This window comes from Mustela lutreola, chromosome 14, assembly GCF_030435805.1.
Source record: "Mustela lutreola isolate mMusLut2 chromosome 14, mMusLut2.pri, whole genome shotgun sequence".
Lineage (NCBI taxonomy): Eukaryota > Metazoa > Chordata > Mammalia > Carnivora > Mustelidae > Mustela > Mustela lutreola.
Window position 1 is genome coordinate 71459486 of NC_081303.1, and position 20167 is coordinate 71479652.

Sequence of the window (20167 nt, forward strand, 5' to 3'; positions counted from 1 at the left end):
GGGCGCGGCGCGGCTCTGGAGGCCTCCCCTCATGCTGCAGCAGCAAAGCTGTGGGGAGCCGCAGAGTCAGGCCTGGAAGGAGACGGTGCTTGCCCTGAAGGCCAGTTACTGACCAAGTGTTGATTAACCGAACAGGTGCTGCTTCTGAACCAAGATGGGAGGGATGTTTCCCAGAGATGTCGTTTGCCAAAAAAGTTTTTTAAAAGATTATTTATTTATTTGAGAGAGATCGTGTGAGCAGAAGCAGGGGGAGGGGCTGAGGGAGAAGCAGACACCCCCGCCGGGCAGGGAGCCTGATGCGAGGCTCCATCCCAGGACCCTGAGATCATGACCTGAGCTGAAGGCAGACGCGTCACCAACTGAGTCACCCAGGTGTCCCTATGAAAAAAACGTTTTTAAACAAGGCCCTGGGTATTCCTGTCTCTACTGATGAAAACAAACGCGTCTGTCTCACCCTCGCCTTTTGCTACGCCCCCTCTCCATTCTCGCTGACGTCACGTCTCGTGACCCCGACGCCCTCGCTGCTCTTGCTTTCATGCTTTGCACAGAAGGACAGGTACAAAGGCTCGTGTTCAAGGAAAATTTAACGAAAACAGAGAAAAGCAAAAACAGAGGGACAGGGTTCTGGTCTGACCATGAGCCAACTGGAAACAATGGTGGAAGGGTCGTCATGGGAGGAATCTGACTCCCAAACAGACAGGGGTGCTCCCGGCTACGCTAAGCCCAGGGACGTGTGCTGTGAAGACCCCAGGGTCCCACGTGCGGTGGCCCCAGGCCCCCTCTCGGATCTTCCCCATTCCACTCTCCCCCACCACGCCCTCTCTGTTTTCACCAGCCAGCCTGGCCTCCACTCTATTTTTTTTTTTAATTTTTATTAAGATATACTGTATTATTAGCCGCAGGAGTACAGGTCCACTCTATTTTTTGAAAACACTAACCGCGCTCCCCCTCCGGGGCCTTCGCACCTTCTGGTCTCCAGGCTAGTCCCGCCACCCACGCCACGGTTCTCTCCACTGCCTTTATGAGACAGGCTCCCTCTCCCCGACGCATTATTCTCTAGACTCTTACTCTGCTTTCTCTCCTTACGAGAACCCGTCAAATCTGACACACACTTCCTTGCCTATTGCGTTTCCAGCGTATAAAATCCATGAAGGAAGGACATTGTTTCACTCACTTCTGGTTCCCCAGGGCCTCAAGCTGGACCCAGCGCACGCCGAACCGTCCGTCGATCCTCGCTCTGTGCGAACGTCGCACCATCAATCCCAATGTTTGCCACACAGACCCTGCTCTCTCAGAAGCATTCTGAGTTTTCTGGTGGTGGTGGTGGGGTCATTCGTCTAGTCCTTGACAAGGGAATCACGAGGGGTGGGAAGAGCCACGTATTCCAGCAGCACGGATCCACTTAAAAAGCCTGGGTGTGCCGCCCCATCAAACCACTTCATAAAGTCACTAAGAGGGAACTCGTGGAGGGAGCACTGTAGGCCCCATTCCACCCAGAACTGCTCGGATCTGACGTGGGGCCCAGGGAATGAAGGGAAGGAAGGAAGGAGTTAGCGTGTGTGTGTGTTTGTCCACAGAGTCCCCACGGCTCCTGGCCAGGTCCCCGGCTTTCTCTTTCACGTCATTTTGAGGGACCGAGGACAGCTTTGCCTACGAAGCCAGTGGCCCCAGGGACAGCCTCCAGGTGACGGGAGGAGGCAACACCGGTTGCCAGGTTGGGGGGTCCGGTGCACAGGACAGGAGGACTTGGGGGAAGGTGAGGGGGGAAAGCGGGCACAGGTAAGGCAGGAGGAAAAGACGAAGCCTGGAGAGCAGTTGTGGACTGAGCAGAGCCAGAAGGTAGGGAGATCCCAGAATGAGCTGACTAGGTGAGGGGGGTTGTGAATCTAGAGGCCGACTGACCATTTGATGAAGGTGAAGTGACTGCCCAGCTCCTGGGGGACGGAGGGGAGACCCTTGCCCAGGACTGACCTCCCGGGTGGAGCGATGGGAACTGTCCTGGGAACACACCTCACTCCCTGCCTCTGTTTCTTCAAGGCCGCCTTCCTCTCTAGTACCAAGCCTTGAGGGAGGTCCCAGAAAAGAATCGGGATGCACCTGGGTGGGAGTAACGTGAACTCGCCAGCCACGTACCCCCAAGTCGAAGTTTCCAAAGGCGAAGTCCCAGAGTTTTCCCAGACAGAACCACTGATTGGCAGATGCTGTTTCAGCCTCAGCACCTTCACTGAAGCCGGGATGGCCATGATCACAGCTTCCGTCCCACATGCTGCTCTGAGACAGGGACCTTGGCCGGCTTTGCACGGAGGGGTGGAGCCTTTGTCTCTTCCCCGTGAGCATGGGGGCATCTTCCGCTCGTGCATCTGAAAATAGTGTAGCAGATTCTACCAGGCCTCCGCCTCTGTTCCCTCCGCACTTGGCACTTGTTTTCTGCTCAGCTGTTCTGGCTCCTCACCCTCTTGGCCTCAGGCAGAGGCCCTCAGGCTGAGCTGCTTTTCTTGAAGCCGTGCAAGAGCTTTCTGTTGGCTGCGGAAAATTTAATACCTCTTTTGTGGTCGCTGTGCTGGACAGAGCAGAGAGGACCTCAGATCCTGCAGGAGGCACAGTGGTGGGCAGAGATGGTGAAAATGTCATTCGCGAGGTGTTACCTGCAAAATGGCCCCCACCCCAACCAGGCTATGTCAACCATCTCTTGATTGTCTCTACCTGTGAATTACCTTTGAGGGGCTACAAGGTCAGACGACCTGATAGTCCTTCATGCTGGAAAGAGAATCCTGTCCTCTGCCTCTCACCTTCATCCATTTCTAGATCTTTTCTTACGAGAATGTCTCAGGCATCAAGAAACATCAGGGTCTCAAACTACACGGGCTGGGCTGGGGCCGGAGCTGGAAGGGGATGGTTCAGAGTTTCTCTGTTAGTTCAGATGTCTAGTGTCTTTTAGCGTCTGGGACCCAGACTGGAGGCAATCCTTTGGTGCCAGTTAGTTAACACTTGCTGTGGTCTGCGAGGGCTGCCGTAACAGGATATCACAGAATGAGTGGCTTCAACAACAAAAATTTATTTTCTCATAGTCTTGGATGCTCAAAGCACAAGACCAAGGTGTTAGCAGGTTAAGTTTCTTCTGAGGCCTCTCTCCTTGGCTTGTAGATGTCTTCCTTCTCTCTTTGTCCTTCCATGGCCTTTTCTCTGTGTGTGCATCCCTAGTGTCTCTTCCTGTTTTACAAGGACACCAGTCATAAGGGATTAGGGCCCATCCCAATGACTTCATGTAATTTTAATCTTCTCTTTGAAGTCCGATTTCCAAATACAGTCCTATTCTGAGAGATTGGGGATTAGGACTTCAACAAATGGACTTTGAGGAGACAACTTCTGTCTGCAACAATACTTCATGAACCATGGTGGGGGTGGTGAATGCTTAGGACCATCAACATCCTGGAGAACTTCACGTGTCTTGGAGGGGATGGTGTGTTATCTTGCCCGAAGCAGAGCCAGGAGCAGGATGGAAGCGGGGATGGGGTTGGGGGGGATGTGGAAGGTTGTGCTAGTGTTTTCTGTTGGGCAGCTCCCAGTGCAGTAGCTGTCTAGGCTGCTCCCAGAGGTGGGACAGAAGTCTCAGTGGAAGCAACAAGGCCCATGGTGGATTCCAGATACCAACGTGTTCCAGAGCATCATGGGCTTGGGCAGTGGGCTTCCTGATGGTCCAGGCAACAGTTTATGTCTGCCTTCATCCAGAACCCTACACAAGGGGGTTCTCTGTCTCTGGAGTCACTCTGTCATTATAGACGTCCTTCTGCTTTTTCCCTGGCAAAGAGATCAGAAAGTTACCCAATGATATCTGGACTCTTAGCATCCTTGGCTTGGCCTGAAGCCATCCCAGACAGCCAAGGGTGGACATCTCCACAAAGCCCAGGTCTGTGGGGGTGTTTCTGTCAGGGGCAGGACATCCTGAGGTTGAGGGAAGGGCTAAGCAGGAGGGCCAGTTCAGAATCCAGCCACACCTCTGAGTTTCCCTGCTCTCTTCTCCTTGAGAAGGAGGCCTCATAAACCCCTAGCCAGAAAGTTTCTTCCTTCAGAGGCATTTCCTAGGAATGGTAGGCAAGAGTGGGTTGGGATTCATCTAGACTTCCACTCAGCAAACCTTTATCTGTACCAGCGTTGTTCCAGGAACCATTGCTAGTTGCCTGGTGGGGTGGTAAGGCAGCCTTTAAGGAGCGGAGAATTCAGCGGGAGAGTTAAGTGCAGTGAGCACGGTGACTAGGGTAGGCAATGGAGATTAAAGGAAGAACACCCACTCTGCCCAGACCAGGGGAGGAGGTCAGGAAGGCTTCCTGGAGCCGGTGTCCCTTGGAGATTGTGGAGGACAGAGTCACATGAAGAGGTGGGGGGATTGGGTGGGAAACCATGGAGAGGGTGTTCCAGACAGAGATAATGGCATGTGCAAAAGCCTGAAGAAATACATAAGACAAGAGTTCATTTGAAGAACTGCAAATGAGGCTTCACGTAGATGGATCTGATTGGACACCAGAGTAGGAGTCAGGAGATGTGTTGGCAGAGGTAAGGAGAGCAGACCATCTGAAGCCTAAAATGGAGGAGGTCCAGGCACCTGCAGGACTCCTACCTGAGTAGCAGGGGTGCCAGGCAGAGAGGAGACCAGCCAGGGTCAAGAGCAGGGAGACGGGCACCACCACCAGCAGCACATCTTTGTAGGAGGAATTTCCTGGGGCTGGATATGAAGGGGGCAGGTCAGAGAGGGGCTTGATTCTTCACAGTCCCTCCACCACTGGCCCCAGGCCTTTGGCATACCTGCCTCATGATGGCAGCTCTCCCAAGGGGTGACAGTGGCCAAGTCCCAGCTGACAGGGTTAGAGACAATGCAGGAATAGGTCGTGCTCTTGTCTCCTGGTCCCAGTGAAACCCTCAGCACCTGTCCGTCCGTGAAGAGGTCGCTTGGCTCCATACCAAAGTCAATGGTCCCTTCCCGTCGCCAGCTATAGGTTATGTCACTGATGTTGGGGGCCCAACAGGACAGGAACACCTGGCAGGTCTTGGGTGGCTGAGTCTCTCCTGGCACAGCGATGAATACTTGTACTACGGGTCTGGGCACCACATCTAGGCAAGAACAGTGGAGTGGGCATGGGTTACAGTGATGCCGGGGAGGGCATATCGTGCCAGCCCTGGGATCCATGCAGGGTTAGAGGTCACCTCTGACCAGCCCACTCTTGCTCCAGAACATAGTCTGGCTTCCCATTGCCCACAGGACAGAGGCTGAATTCCTTAATCTGGTATTCAAAATCCTTCATGACATAGTTGATGTCAACCTCTGTAGCTGTAACCTCCTGCTGGTCTTACTCACCTACCCTGATTAATTTCCTGTTCTCCCAAGCACGCCATTACTTTCCCATATCCTGGGCGCTTTCATCTGGCTCAGCTGTGCACGTATGTCTTTGTCTTCTCTTCCTCCTAGGAAACTCCTACCAACCCTTCAAGACCCAGCTTGAGCACATAGCTTGCTTTTCAGATCCTGAAGCCTTCCCTGACACCGCAGGCTCGGAAGACTCCAAAACTCTGTCTGTCCTTTGTCTTAGCACTTTCCTCATGACAGGTGATAGGCATCTATTAAATCAGGCAAGAAGACAAACACGTTCCTGGACTATTAGAGCTTACAGTTTGGTGAAGAAGACAGGTGCTGACAAGTGACTAAATAATTAAGGAAATAATTACAAGGGTGCAAACTGCGGGGGAGACCAGGGGGTGGGGGTTCTGTTTCCTTATGTTCATAACCCAGCTCTCTAGGTGCTCAGCCACCTGGACCGGTGAACACATTGGAGTCTCGGCCTCCCTGGCAGAGGCTCGCCTTTTCTGTGTAGGTTGATGAGTAAATCTCGAGTCTCCGTGGCAATGGGGGCCAGCGGGAGAGCATTCTGGTGACAACGGGAGGGCTCTGTCTCTGACAGCATTCCAGAGTCAAGCAGAGTAAAACCTCATTAATGCCAGCTCAAGCTGGTGGGATTTGTGATATGGAAAAGGAAAGATTTGCTGGGCACCCTAATAGTATAAACAAAGATTACCGTGTATGCATGTGGGGGGGATATTTACACTACTTAGGAGGACAAGCTGCTTCCAAACACTATCAGGCACAGTAGAAACACCCATTGACATTTGTAGTAACTGATCTGCTAATTCAAATCATTCTTATCTATTGTCAAAGCAGAGCTCCCAAGGACGGCTGCTGGCAGCGTAGTGCAATTAGTTCTAATCATGCTATGTATTTGGAAGCAATAAAACAGCAATTTCCTTAAAATCTGTAATTCAGATGCTGAGAACAAGGCATTTGAGAGCTTAGTGGTGTGGGTGCTGCGTGTGTTATCCCATTCAATGTCCTCATTTCACACGTGCAGCAGCTGAGACTCAGAGCAGGAAGAGGCTCCAGGGCTGCCTGTATGGTTGTGGAGGTTATTCACTGCACAAGGGCCCTGGGCTAAGGAGATAACCAGTGAGGGTGGGGCTGCTGAAATCCAGCCAGTGCTCTGCCTGCCAAGCCATGCAACTGGGTTCTGGGCTGCGTGCATCCAGAACACACGAATAATGGCGTGCTGGCATCCTGAGTGGCTCACAGACAACCTGCTAGCTGCCCCTGGGTTAGTGGTGGGGGTGGCTGGGGTCCTCTCTCCTTCCCGGTTTCCTGACTTTCTCTTCCTCACTGTCTTCCTCTTCCTAGCTGTCACCCCGACTTTTCATTCTTAACACTAGAACTTTTTCTCCCTATTGCCCTACCAAATTTCTGAGGTTTTACTGAAATAGTGATTTGGGGTACCTCGCATTCTTTTTCCAAGCCATTAGGCAGATAAATGAGAGCTAAAAGGCCATTTTTTTTTTCCCCTTGATCAGCAACAAATATGGTGGAAGGGGAGGCAGTAGAGGTGGAGATAGAGGTGGTGATGGTGGAGGTGGTAGACATAGACGTGATGGTGGTGAAGATGATGGTGGAGGTGATGGTGGAGAAAGTGAAGGTTATGGTGAAGGTAGTGGAGGAGGTGATGGTGCAGGTGATGGTGAAGGTGGTGGTGGAGGTGATGGTGGAGTTGGCAGTGATTGTGGAGAAGGTGGAGGTGATGGTAGTGTTGGAGGTGATACTGGAGAAGGAGGTAATGGAGAAGTTGGAGGTGATGGAGAAGGTGGAGGTGATGGAGAAGTTGGAAATGATGGTGATGGTGGTAGAGCTGATGGTGAAGCTGATGGTGGAGGTGATGGTGGAGAAGGTAGAGCTGATGGTGATGGTGATGGTGATGGTGGAGGTAATGGTGAAGAAGGTGGAGGTGAAGGTGTTGGTGGAGAAGGAGATGGTGGTGGAAGTGGAAGTGGTGGAGGTGGAGGTGATGGTGGAAGTTATGGTGGTAGAGGTGATGGAGAAGGTGGAGATTATGGTGATGATGGTGGAGGTGATGGTGAAGAGGGTGGAGGTGAAGGTGATAGTGGAGGTGATGGTGATGGTGGTGGTGGAGTTGACGGTGAAGAAGGTGGAGGTAAAGGTGATGGTGATGGAGGAGGTGGAGATTGTGGAGGTGAAGTGCTGGAAAAATTAGCTCGCCCAGTGCCCAGTGAAGCCAGCCACCCCAGCTGAGGTGTTGACTGGCTGCATGGACTAGTCTGGCAAACCACGGGGAGCAGAAGACCCCCACTGAGCCCCGCCACCCTGCAGGTGGTGAGAAATTAAAATAGCTGTTTTCAGGCAGTAAGTTTTGGGGTGGTTTGTTTTGCAACAATGAATAATTGAGAGCATCCATGAATGTCATATAGTTAAAAGTCTCTACGTCTAAAGAACTCTTCAAAGCAATATGAAATGAACATTCCATGCTTCAATTATGTTTTAATTTTTAGTAAAAAAACATTGTGCCATAGTTTGATTGGCAATATGTTTTTTCTTGTTAGTGTTTTGTCTAACAATGGCACATCTGATAACCTTAGCATTCTGGAGTGTAGGCCAGACCTCCGTCTTGGATGTGTTCCCAGATGCAGTGTATCCTGCCTTTGTGGGCAGCTATGTGTACTACCACTCACGACGCCCATTTGATCAATGAGAAAGGTGAATGCTCGGGAAGCTTTGCATCGTGTCCAAGGCCACAGAGCCTAGAAAGGACCCCGCTGGGATTTGGGCAAGATCAGTGGGTTGGCAAAGCTGGGCTGCCTCACACAAGAGGGCACCTGGGAGTCCCTGAGGAGCTTTCTCAGATGTGTCCCAAATCAGCTGCAAGGCCTGAGGCCAGAGGTCTCCCCAGCTCCCGGGACACAGGACCCCTTTCAGGAACTTTCTTTGTGGGCAGCACACAGTCCAGTGTGGGGCGCACTCACCGTACACCTTGAGCTGCAGGACCTGGGTCCGGGACCTACCGCCCGTGTCCACCAGCAGCACGGAGAAGTTGCCGCTGTCTCCAGACTCCAGCGGCTGGAGCTCCAGGCTGAGGTTGCTGTGCAGCTGGGCTCGGCCCAGGAAGCGGGAGCGGTACAGAGTCTCTGGGGTGCCCCGGAAAAATGTGGCCAGAAGCTCCTCGGAAGGCCAGAGAGATCTCCAGATGGCCTCTCGGACTTGGAAGCCGGAAGGGCGCTCTGCCACCAGCAGCACGGAGCCCCCAACCTGGCCATGCACTTGTGCGCTGGAGGCTGCAGGTGGGAAGAAATGCTGGAAGAACGGAGCCCCGTTGCTGCCTGGCCAAGGTTCCTCACCCCTCCCGGGCCACGCTCAGGCACCCAGCTAAGCGGCTGCGAGGCACGCTCCCTCCACCCGAGCAAGGTACACTGTGCTGGGGGCTGGGAATAAAAGCACAAGGGACAGAAGCCTGCGTCTGTGCTCTGGGCGCTCACAGAGGAAGCCCGACTCTAAGCATATTAAGTTAGGTCCCACGATGGCGAAGAAGGGATGCCCTGGGAGAGCACACGTGTGGCAACGGCCTTGGGGGCTCCGAGAAGTGGTGAAGCTGAGACCAGGAGGAGAGGGGATCAGACAGGTCGGGTGGAGGAAGGCTGTGCAGAGCAGGGATGGGGAAGCGTGCAAGGGCCTGGAGGGCATCCGGAGCTCCTGGTTCTGGGAACTGAAAGCAGCTCTCTGCAGGGGAGGAAGACGCTGGCCCGAGGAGTGGGCGGGAGTCAGCTCCCGCAGCACCTGGGCTTCGCACTAGAGCCCTGGGGGGGCCTCGCACAGGGTTTAAAGTGAGGGAGTAAGAGGGCGAGATGCCGGTTGGAGAGCCGCACCAGCAGGGGTGTGGGAAACTGGAGCAGGCCGGCCTTCTCCTGTGCCTCGGCCTGCGCCTGCGCAGTGATGGGGGCGGCTGAGATGGGGAGAAGCGGGAGGACCTGTGCAGCCGGTGCGGTCTGGTCCTAGGTGTGGTCTGGGGAGTGACGGCGAAGGCCAGGGAGGGCACGAGGGACCCACAGAGCACTGTTCTCCGTGGTCCAGAGCAGGAGGAGAAGCAGTCGGGGGGATGCTGAGTTTGAGGGCTCTGGGAGGCCTGACTCCCTCGCTGTCCAATGCTGCTCATCGTTGAACACCGCCTGCCTCTCTTGGCTTCCCCATCTCGCAGGGGGGGGGGGGTCCGCACTGTTTCTCTGAGTGGCCTGCAGCCGGGGGTGCTGGGTCCCTCTGCCGTGATTGCCTGTGGCTGCGGCAGGGGCTGCCACGTGGGGCCACGGGTGCCTCTTGTCTTCTTCCTACCCCACGCCCACACCAGCAGGAGCGTGGAGGAGACACTCAGCGCATTGTACTGGGTGAAAGACATGAGTCCCCGAGGAGTCGCCGGGCCCCCGGCCCCGGGGGACACAGGGGCAGAAAGCAGCACACAGCTCGTGTAGAACTGTGCCCAGACCCTGGGAGTGGGCTCGAACAGCCGCATGCTGGGGGTCATTCGGCCAGCCCCCGCCTGTCTCACTGCCCTCCAGGTCCGGCTGCAGCAGTTACTGCGGGGGGAGACCTGGCCTGCACAGAGCACAGAGCCGGATGCTGGTCAAGGCTCCTCAGTCTGTCCTGCCTGAAGTCTGCCGCAGACCTGCTCTGTGACATCAGCCCATGGCCCTGGTCCCTTCTGTGGTCTCAGCCCCGAAACAAGAGGGCGCAGCCAAACAGTGGGACGCATCTGGTTTACCATTAAGGGGCTGTTTTGCCTTCCACATCCCAGGATTTGAAAGATTTGTGCACCACACAGGTTCTTTTTCCTTTGTGAGGATTTCCCGCCGTGCTTGGACAGGCCCAGGTGAGGGACATTGGCTGAAGTCATCTCCAAGTCCCTTGGAGTCCCTGGTGGGAATCTGGGCTCCTTTGATTCCTGCCCCCTGGCCCTGCAGTGCTGGTCCCTGTCACGTGTGCTGCTTGCTAACCGCGGGGGGAGGTCAGGCAGCAGACAGGAAGGGGGATCACCGGGGGCCGCCCTTCCCACAGCACACCCTTCCCACCTGCCAAGTCCATGTGCTCTGTGTGGCTCGCTCTCCCTTGTCGCCCTCCGCAATACCCGCCTCCCTTACACAGACCAGCGGGGAGCAGCCTTGGCTTCCCCCCGGCTGAGGGAAAGGCACCCAACCTTGTCCGAGCCTGCTCCGCCCTGACCTCCTTCTTCTCAGACTGTAGTAGAATTCCTTCACCCTTCCCACAACTGAGACTTTCCAAACCACTGGGACCACCTGCCTTAGTTTTGAACGGCCCAGGGCCACGGAACAGCTCATGTCCCCCGGACGTGGACGCTGCTACGGCCTCCACCGCCTTCCACCCAAGGAGCTGCAGAGCTTGGCTGGGTCCATCTTCTAAGGTCACCGAGAACATTCTTCAGTCTTCCCTGTCCCTCCCCAGCCCCTGGGCTCTCGCTGGGGATGGGGTCCCTGCCCAGACAGCAGGCAAAGGGCCCTGGGGGGGGAGGCACCCAACTCTCTGAGGACAGGCCACACACTGGCCCCCCTTACCTTCCCAGAGAAGCAGGCTCCACAGGGACCACAGGGCCATCTTTCTCCCGAGAGGCCAGCAGACTCCTTCAACAACCCAAATCCAGAACATCTGGGGTCAAGTGGGTGTGCGGAAGAGGCTGTGGTCCTTCTGGAAAGTCCCATGTTCCAAAGGAGGAATCTTTGACTCAGAACTGGATGCCCCGAAAATGAAAGTCTCCAGAGGAAAGTGGAAGTTGGCCCCGGCCTGGCGGGGCTTTATCAGGAGTGGATTCTTGTAAGTCAGCCTCTTCCATGTGCCCGTGGTTGGCCAAGGCCATCGCCGGCAACAGATGCCTCAACACAAGCCCACATCCTCCGTTTGGATCCGCCAGCCTTCTCTGGATCCCACCGGCCCCACGGCCGGCTGCTTTCCTGCCGTAGCCACAGAGAACCCTCTAGATTGCAGTTCCCTGTGTTACTTCTCTAAAATTCTTCCGCACCTCCCACTGCCCTCAGAAAACAAAAGACAAAACCCTCAGCTTGGTGTACAAGGCACTCCTAAGTTCAACTCCGGTCTGCTGGCCCGAGCTGGGCTCCCCAGTCCGCTCTCTGGCCATGTGAAGGCAGGACGGCCCCTCCGGGGAGCACCCACGACACCCCACGCTCTGTGCTCGCTCTTCCGGCAGGTGTGCTGCTCCATCCGGTCCTCAGGACCAGGGACCGGGCACGCCACGGCCGGCCAGCTCCCACTCAAGCCATCCCGAGCCCCATGCCGGCCAGCTCTCCGCCCTCGGCACACTGTCTCGTGGTGGTTTTCTGGTCTCCTCGGACTGCTTGCCAGCAAGGTCTTCACCTACCTGTGCCTGTGTTCCCCTTGGCGCTCGGCATACCGTGGGTGTTTCCTAAACATTTGCAAACGAGAGCGTGAATTCTAGACTTCTTGAGGGTCTTACTGATTTGAACTCGGAGCGAGGTTAGCCCCTTGCAGAGGTCATGAGCGAGAGCTGGGGTGGGAGGCTCGCCCCGGGGAGCCTGGGCCCCTTTGCCGGCGCTGCCCCTCCTCACCCCACGTCTCTTCTCACTTCCAGTTACACGGGCCTGCTTGAGTCAGGGGAGACTCTGCAGCAAGACCAGGGGAACCCCCAAGAGACACGCCAGGCTCGTGGTGTCTCGTCCCGCAGAACTCCTGACCTCGGCTTGGGACCCAGCCAAGAGCTCGTGGTGTCTCGTCCCGCGGAACTCCTGACCTTGGCTTGGGACCCGGCCAAGAGCGAGGCAGGCACAGTGACAGGAGAGCTGGGGGACCCTGGGTTAGGCTTCCTGCTCTCCAGGGCCTCACAGCCCAAGTGTAGAAACAGGGTATGCCTGGAAGGAAGGCCCCCGGCAGACAAGCACAGCTCTTGCAATGGGCAGCGGGGTCTTCTCGCTGCAGAGGGGGTGGGGGAGAGATCCCTGTGAATGCGGGCGGGGGGGCACATCCCCCAAAGTGGGCTTTGAACTGCACCTTGCTGGTAGGCATGAATTGGACAGGCAGAGAGAAGGGGAGAGCCAGGGGCTGGGGCAGGTTCTGAGCAGGAAGTAGAACCGAGTGGGTACAGCTAGATGGGGGAGTCCCAGGTGGGCTTCTGGGGTGATGAAGGAGCGAGGGGAGGAGCCCCTAGGGCTGCAGTGGGTGGGAATGGAAAGGGAGGTTGAGGGTTTGCTCATAGAGGCCTGGAATACTGGCCTAGGGACTAGGCTTTTGTTTTGGGGGCAGCAGCTCTCCGCCTTGCGGGACTCAGCCTCGAAGACTCTGGTTCCGTGGGGCTGGGACAGGGCCTGGGAATCTAGTCTGGCCCGTGCGCCGCTCCAGGTGACTCTGCAGCTGGTGGGCCGAGGGAAGGCTCTGAGAAGGTCTGCTCAAAGGGAGGGGCTGTGGCCCGCTGTGAGCCGAGCGTAGCTGGCGGGAGGAAAGACAGCGTGCAGGGCAGGTTGGCTGAGAGAGAAGAGGCAGGAAAGCCTGGGTAGCGGCCGTTGGGGTGGTCTGACTGGAAGAGGAAGGAACTATTCAGAGTAGAGAGGAAGGGACAGAGCGGAGTCAGGGGCAAAACTGGGCGCCATCTGGCTTCACGGTGAGAGGCCGGGGGGCGGGGGATCCCACCCATGACCCCGCTGTGAATTCCGTCCTTCTTGCGTCAGGTGTTTATTGAGCATCTACTTCTGTGCCAGGGGCTGGGGACCCAGAGATGAAAGGCCTGGCCCTGCCCTCAGGGAGTCTGCAGTTTGGGTGAGGAGACGGGGAAGGTAACCTGCTAATTACAGTCCATGGGGCAAGAGTGCAGGTAAGGGTTTATTTAGGATGGGGTCTGGCGCATAGTCAGCTTTTAAAAAACCCTTAGCCATTGGGACTAACTGGCCAGAGAGGGCAGAGCGGAGGGCAGGTCCATGCAGAGCAAGGGGGCTCGGGTGGGAGCAGCCCCCTCCCAGACTGTCCCAGACCGGAAGCTCGTGAGGGCACGTCGGCACCCCGCCTGGAGCCAAGGACAGGCTTCCCAATGGGGGAGCCCTCCAAGCCCGCGGAGAGGCGGATGGCGTGATGCTGGGCTGGCAGGCCTGGGACCGGGAGGGTGTGGAGGCAGGAGCTGGGCCCTTGGGGAGGAATGTGGGCAATATAGACGCCGAGTTCCCGCAGAGAAGACAGTGGGGGGCCACTCTCCCTCCTAGTGGACTGGGCCTGCGCAGGGTCCGTCCAAGCAGGGGCGGAGCTGCCATCATCCCAGCCTCGCATCCCACCTCACGCCCTCCTCCTGGAGGGGGCTTCCAGGGACCTGGGGAAGGGGGAGGAGGTTGGTGAGGGTCCGCAGACATCCTCCCTCCGCAAAGGGAAGAAGATCTCCAGGCTGTGTGAACTGGAGAGAGACGAACAGGGCAGCTCAGGATGGACAAGTCTGCGGGGACAGGCTCCCCCCGCTGTGGATCACTGGCTCGGAGCATAATAATTACCCCGCCACCGGACGGTGCGCTGGAGTCACTGGGCTGGGAGTTCAAAGGCACCACTCCCACATTCCTTAATTAAGAGAGCAGCCGGCAGCGGGGCCCTTCTGGAAGCCAGGGAGTCGCCGTGGTTCGGGGCTCCGGCTGCCTGGGCCCCTCTCCCCTAGCCCCCCTCCGCCGTGGGCAGGGGCGGGAGCAGGTGTGCCCGGAGGTCGCGTGTGCTGCCTGCGCTCCATTCGGGGCCAGTGGAATCGGGGTATCCTGCCCACTCACGCTTGTCCTTGATTCTTGGACTGGCTTGGGGACAGGCTGGGGCCACACCGAAAGACAGGAGAGATGCAGGAGGGACAAAAAGTGAGACGGGAGAGAAGGGGGAGAGCGGGAGAGCAGGCAGAGCTTCCGACAGGAAGGGAGGGCACCCAGCAGGCTTCCCGGGAGGAAAGGGGGCTCCTCTGAAGGGTGGTAAGGGGTGGGGGCTGAGAGGCCAGGGGGATCCCCACCGAAGCCACATCTTTATGTCTACATTTATCTCCTCGGTTCACGCAGAGAGGACCACCTGCCCGCACGATCTGTTGCCAGACGCCAGGCCACCGGGCACCAGCTGGCCCCAAAGGCTGCCCTGGGTGCGGCAGCCCGTGCACACCACTTCCCCATCGGCCAGCTCTGGCAGCAGAGGTAGCTCCCGCATGCGTGAAAACAGGGAGCCAGACCTCCCCTGAGATGCCACTCTCATGCCTGCACTCATGGCCCTGAGCCCGAGTGCCCACAGCACCTGCCGTGCCCGCCCTTGTCCTGGCCTTGCTGGGGATGCGGAGAGAGAGGAGCGCTTGATCTTTGATGCGTGAGACCAAGGTGCACCCAGCAGGAGAGGGGAAGCAGGAGACAAGAAACAGCCCTGTAGAGGCTGGGTGGGATGGTCCGAGGCTTCGTAGGGTCTGCATTGGAGGCAAAGACACACTTTCCCAGGGAGCTGAAGGCAGGCTGCGTACAGGAGGCAGACCACCACCCCGAGCCCCGCAGAGGAAGGAGGGAGGAGCTGTCGTCTCCCTCACTTGCTCAGCAAACCTCTGAGGAACCTGCCCCCTGGGCCCCTTCGGTTGCGAGCAGGTGCAGCGTGGGAGGGGCCCGCTCAGCCCGGGAGCGGGGGAGCACAGTGGTGAGGGTCTGTGCCAGCAGTGAGGACGGCGATGGGAACCTGCGTTCAGGACGCAAGACATCCTGGTGTTGGATGAGAAAGCCTGGGTCTGCCTTGTCCTGTGCGTCTCGTCTGTGGTTCCTGCCCCCAAGGTCCGTACCAGTGGATGCTGGTTTAGGTAAAAATGTCAAAGACCTCATTTTCTAGCCAAATCTCAAATAAACCTGGAATGGAAAGAAATCCCAACCTCTGCAAACTGCCTGGCGCATGCTCCATTTTTGTGGTGTGTCTCTGAGGTGTTGAGCCAAGGACAGGTGTCCAAGGGCACCTCTGGACGCCGCGGTCCTATGGATGGTCAGACCCAAGGCGGCCAGCAGAGGGCAGCCGTGAGCCCCCGGTGTGCGCCCCCCTCCCCACAGGCGCAGCAGCACGCAGGCGGGCCGGGCTCTCAACCCTGCACAGAGCCCTTTCTGTCCTGTTTACCTGGGAAGTGATGTGGACCCCCACAGCCCCGGTCCCTGCGTCCCTAGAGCAGGCTGACAACTGGGCGCTGCTGGAGGAGCGTCTGCTTTTGCTCTGACTTGGAGAGGAACTAAGAGTGCGGAACCTTTCTGGCGGTGGTGTCTGCAGGGTCTGTCCCTGGGGCCCCGGGAGAGTCTGTTTTCTTCGCCACCAGTGTCCTAGGGTCCTCCAGGACCAGCAGCGGGTTCCTGCTCTGCGCACCGGCGAGGGCCCTGGGACCCGCTGTGCTGCTGTCAGGCCGGCGGGGGAGAGTCTGGGGACTCCTCTGAAACCTCTGCTTTCTCTACCTGCTTTTTGCGGATTTTCTTTTTCTTCCATTTTCTTAGTTACTGTTCATTAAAAAAAAATCATAGCCCATTCTTTTCTAAGCTGAGAGGAAAGGATACTTTCGCTGTGCAAATACACGCGGAGGTGGGGGAGGGGTTCTGGGGAAGACACAGAGAGGAGAGGCCAGACACAGGTGTGCACGTGTGTGTGCGCACGTGTGTGTGAGAGCGTGTGTGCAAGACTGTGAGTCGGTGTGTGTAGAGGATAGGGCTTCTCACCGGTGTCAAAGGAACTGTTTTTCTTTATTTTGAATCCATTGTGGAACTATTCTTTTGTAGAATATGATAAAAGCCATTTACTAAAAGAAGAAATAAAAAGAGACATCCAAAGGATGAGCCCTACTTTTTACGATTGTATTAAACAAACAAAATCACTCTGTGAGATTGCTATAAAATCCACTTATCCTGCCCTGCATTGGTAAGCACCATCCACAGACAGGCCCCAGTGTCACTGGTGTGGGGCAGGGGGCAGGTGGTGCGAATGCTCCGGGAAGAGCTGGTCGAGGGGGAAGACTGGCAGGGCCAGCTCCTTCCTGCTCCCCACCATCGCTGTCTCCTTCAGGAGCTGTCCTGCCTTTGACTTGACTCTTTATAAGGGGCCAGCTTGTTTACAGAGGGCGTGGCCAGGCTTGGCTTCAGCAGGTGCTTCCTGATGGACCAGTGAGGACCCTGGGCTTCTACATGATCTGGCCTGTGCTCCCCAGCCTGACAGAGGAGGTGAAGGGGAGGGCCCTGATGTTTTCTGTACCCGGACTGGACCGGTGATGAGAGAGATGGGGAGGAAGCCGAAGCCGAAGAGGCTGGGGAGGAGGCAGGTCTGATGGTGGGTGGGAAGCTGGGAAATGCCAGCGCGGGTTGTCTTAGCAAGTTCTCTGGGTCCTCTGTCCTATCCCGTGATGTTCCCAAAGGCGAGTGGATGAAGGTAATCCCATGAAGTGTCTTTTGGAGGCAGACCAGGCTTTCTAAACTTTAATGTGTTTATAGAGCAAACACAGCAGAGCGAACTGCAGGCCGAGGGAGATGCAGGTTCCCCACGGAGCTGGGAGCCTGATGCAGTGTGGGACTCCATCCCAAGACCCTGAGCTGAAGGCAGGTGGCTAATGCCCGAGCCACCCAGGTGTCCCTTACAGATCTTCTTTAAATGTGGATCATGAACAGACACTTCTCCAAAGAAGACATCCAAATGGCTAATAGACACATGAAAAATTGTTCATCATCACTAGCCATCAGGGAGATTCAAATAAAAACCACATTGAGATATCACCTTACACCAGTTAGAATGGCCAAAATTAACAAAATGGGAAACAACATGTGTTGGAGAGGATGTGGAGAAAGGGGAACCCTCTTCCACTGTTGGTGGGAATGCAAGTTGGTGCAGCCTCTTTGGAGAACAGTGTGGAGATTCCTCAAGAAATTAAAAATAGAACTTCCCTATGACCCTGCAATGGCACTCCTGGGTATTTACCCCAAAGATACAGATGTCGTGAAAGGAAGGGCCCTGGGAGATGCAAAGGCACAATTCTGAGTTCCCTCCGAGAGCAGGCTGGACAGTGGGGGTAGAGAGTCTGAGAGAAAGAAAGTCAGTGGAGGCTGCCGGAGGTCTCAGGCTAATTCACAGGTCTGGACAGGGCTGATTGTTAGAGGATGTTTCCTTTGAAAAATATCCCGGAGGGTAGGTAGAGTGGCCCCCCGGGCATCACAACCTCGGAGGAAGCAGGGTCAGAGAGGAGGGGTCGCACCCCTGCATGGAGAGGGCCCAGACTCACCACTCAGGCTGCTTTTCAGGAGAAGGAAAAGCTGGTAACTTTGGCCACACGCTGTGCCAGACGCCGGGGCCGGGGAATTCAAACACGACGTCGACTTGACAGCGCAGTGCCGAGCCCAGCGACCAGCGTGTAGCTGGATGACCAAAAATCCTCTCTCCCTAACTCTTTGGTGTCTGACATTCTTTGCGACCGTCCTGCAAGGGCTGAGACTATGACGTCATAGTATCATATATAGATGAGGTGACTGAGGCTGGAGAGGGACTTCTCCAAGGTCACACAAGGTAAGGGGTAGGGACCGATTCTTAATCCAGGTTTACCTGCTTTTTCTCGGGCATGCTGCCTCTTGGAAAGCAGGTGCTTCCAGAACATTAAAAATTAGCTCCTAGGATAGGGATTGGGTCATGGGGTTGATGCCTGGCACCTAAGAAATGTTCATTATCTCTGACAGCAAGAAGGCAGCAGGATCACTGGCGGGATTGGCGGGAAGGGAGCTTCCTATAAAACCAGCAGGGCATTCACGGAAATTCCGAGAGGCTCCTGGTTGTTAAACACCCCCCCCGCACCCTCACCCCGTGCTCATTCGTCAGGGCTGTGTTTCTGGGCCGCCATGTGCCGAAGAGCTCCGGGAATTCGACGGACCTCTGTTTCACGTGGGGTGTGACAACGGGTCGTAAAACGGACGAACTGCCGTGGCACACCTAGGCGAGTGGTCCTTGGACGTGGGCCCCTTACATGACGATACACGGGGCTAGTGACACCATAGTTGGCCCAGATGTTTTGAAAATTGCCTTCGGAGATACAGCCTGTTACGTATCTTTGGTGGCGGCACGTGTTTCGTTTGTGGGGGGAGTGGACATGCTCTCCGGGGGTGGTTAAGCGTCGTCCAGACCTGGGTGTGGAGAACGGAGCGGTTGAACTCCCGTTTTTCTTGTGAAGCTTTGGAAAGGGGCCTGAAGGTTGTTTTCTGTGTGACATTCATTCTCAAGGTTCTGTGCCTCGGAGTTTCGGAGAGAAGAGGCCCAGGAATGCCCACCAGGAGCCCAACTTTCCTGAGAGACAGGCTCCTTACTACAGGGGAGTAGTGCCGCTGCTCCCAGGTTGGCAGTGGGCGTTGGGCCGGAGAGCGTGGGCCGGGCAGCGGCAGAGCCTCTCCACGAAGAGGGATGTTCTTTCCCTGCGAGAGGCTGCTTCCTCTTGGGGATCTTTCCCCAGCGACTGCTCCCCACCACCTGGTCTGCGGCTGGGAGGGAGACAGCTCTGCTGTCTTGAACGCTGTGACCCGGGAACAGACACAGCCGTGTTCCTGAGGCCAGGTGAACGGCTGGGCCAGGAGGAGGGGGCTTTACTGCAGGTGCAGGGATGGTGGCGGTCACACACCTTCGGCTCCTGGTCTGCTGCTCCAGCTGCCTCTCCGCCTAGCCGCGGACCTGCCCCCATCTTTCTCCTACTGTGCAGATACGTCTTGAAGCAAGGCAGCCGGCAGGGACACCCCCCCCCCCCCACACACACACACCTGCCAAAAACTAGAGGGAAGGTTTGTTGCCCAAAGACAGCTAGAAGGGGACAGGAAGTTGGAGGCTGGCCCGAGCCCTAAGTGGGGGCTGGTAAAGCAGGGCAGGGGTCCAGGGCTGGGAAGGCTAGCCAGGCCTTTCAGGTAGCCCGGCTAGGGAGGAGCACTTGGACTGCGTGGCGGGGTGGTCTTTCTCACAGAGTAGCCGGCCCAGCTCCTGAAAGACTCATCACACCGTCCTTACCGGAAGGAGCTGCCGACTTGAATAAGTAAACGTAGCTTTGGCGGTCTACGACAGCAACCACTTTCTCCCCTGGCAGGTGGAAAGTAAGAATGAGACCCCTGGGTGGGCGGAGGGGAGAGGCTGGGGCTCGCTTGAGTCTCTGTCGGTGGGTTTGGAGAATCAGCTGGCACCAGAAAGCTTCGGCATGGCAGCCCTGAAATGTAGCCTGAGGTGAAGAAAGGTTAGAATAGGAGCACACGGAGAGCTACCCAAGGTGACTGCTGTGAGAGCCCCCCACCCCCCATTCCTGCTTCATTGTCATGGCCGGACGGGAGCGCGGGAGGGTCCGGAATCCGTGTAGACCAGAGGGAGAATGTTCCGAGCCCCACGAGGTATCAGCCCAACACGTTAGTAGCACGTGGATGTCGTCTCCTTCGCTGAAAGACAGTGACCCCAAGAGGGAGACACTTGATGACTCTTAGAGTGAACGGGCCCACGTCACAGAATTAGGAGACAGCAGTGCTGGGAGAAGCCATGGCTCCGTGCTCTCCGCCGTGTTTCCTTCCTGAGGAGTGAATGTCCACCGAGCCCTCCTTGGTCCCAGGACGGGACAAGAGGGTGCGCGCTCAGGGCACAGAGACGGGCACTGGGTTCTCTTCCTTCCTTTCCTCTGCTCAGCAGAGCTCTGGTCCGACGGAGCTGGTGGCCTGGGGTTGTCCTGGCACAGTCGACAGCCACAGAGTGTCTCGCAGACATGAAGGACTCCGACGTGCACCACCTTCGGCCGGTGAGTTCCCGTGTTTGATCCTCCCT

The 20167-nt window shown here is 56.7% G+C and overlaps 1 protein-coding gene across 2 annotated transcripts; it reads right to left on the reverse strand.

Annotated features, from left to right (window-relative positions):
- Positions 1-566: 566 nt before the first annotated feature.
- Positions 567-11968, reverse strand: SLAMF8 (SLAM family member 8). Of its 2 annotated transcripts, XR_009347478.1 has the most exons (6): positions 10939-11968; positions 8347-8655; positions 4801-5106; positions 4616-4720; positions 2715-3798; positions 567-2588 (listed from the first exon to the last, which is right to left on the reverse strand). XR_009347478.1 is itself a non-coding variant. In XM_059146272.1 (5 exons), the coding sequence occupies exons 1-5, from the start codon at positions 11027-11029 to the stop codon at positions 3734-3736; spliced, it is 876 nt and encodes a 291-aa protein (XP_059002255.1). In that variant the 5' UTR covers positions 11030-11968; the 3' UTR covers positions 567-3733. The 2 variants fall into 2 exon arrangements, 1 of the variants encoding a protein (XP_059002255.1); XM_059146272.1 differs by having other exon boundaries at positions 567-3798.
- Positions 11969-20167: the final 8199 nt, after the last annotated feature.

Bases quoted from the DNA above. Each gene is read 5' to 3' on its own strand.
- SLAMF8 (XM_059146272.1), bottom strand. From the start codon at position 11,029: ATGTTCTGGATTTGGGTTGTTGAAGGAGTCTGCTGGCCTCTCGGGAGA. The intron at 4,721-4,800 runs GTATGCCAAAGG...CTTCATATCCAG, and splicing joins GAGCTGCCATCATGAGGCAG to CCCCAGGAAATTCCTCCTAC. The intron at 3,799-4,615 runs GTAGGAGTCCTG...TCTCTTTGCCAG, and splicing joins CTGGCACCCCTGCTACTCAG to GGAAAAAGCAGAAGGACGTC.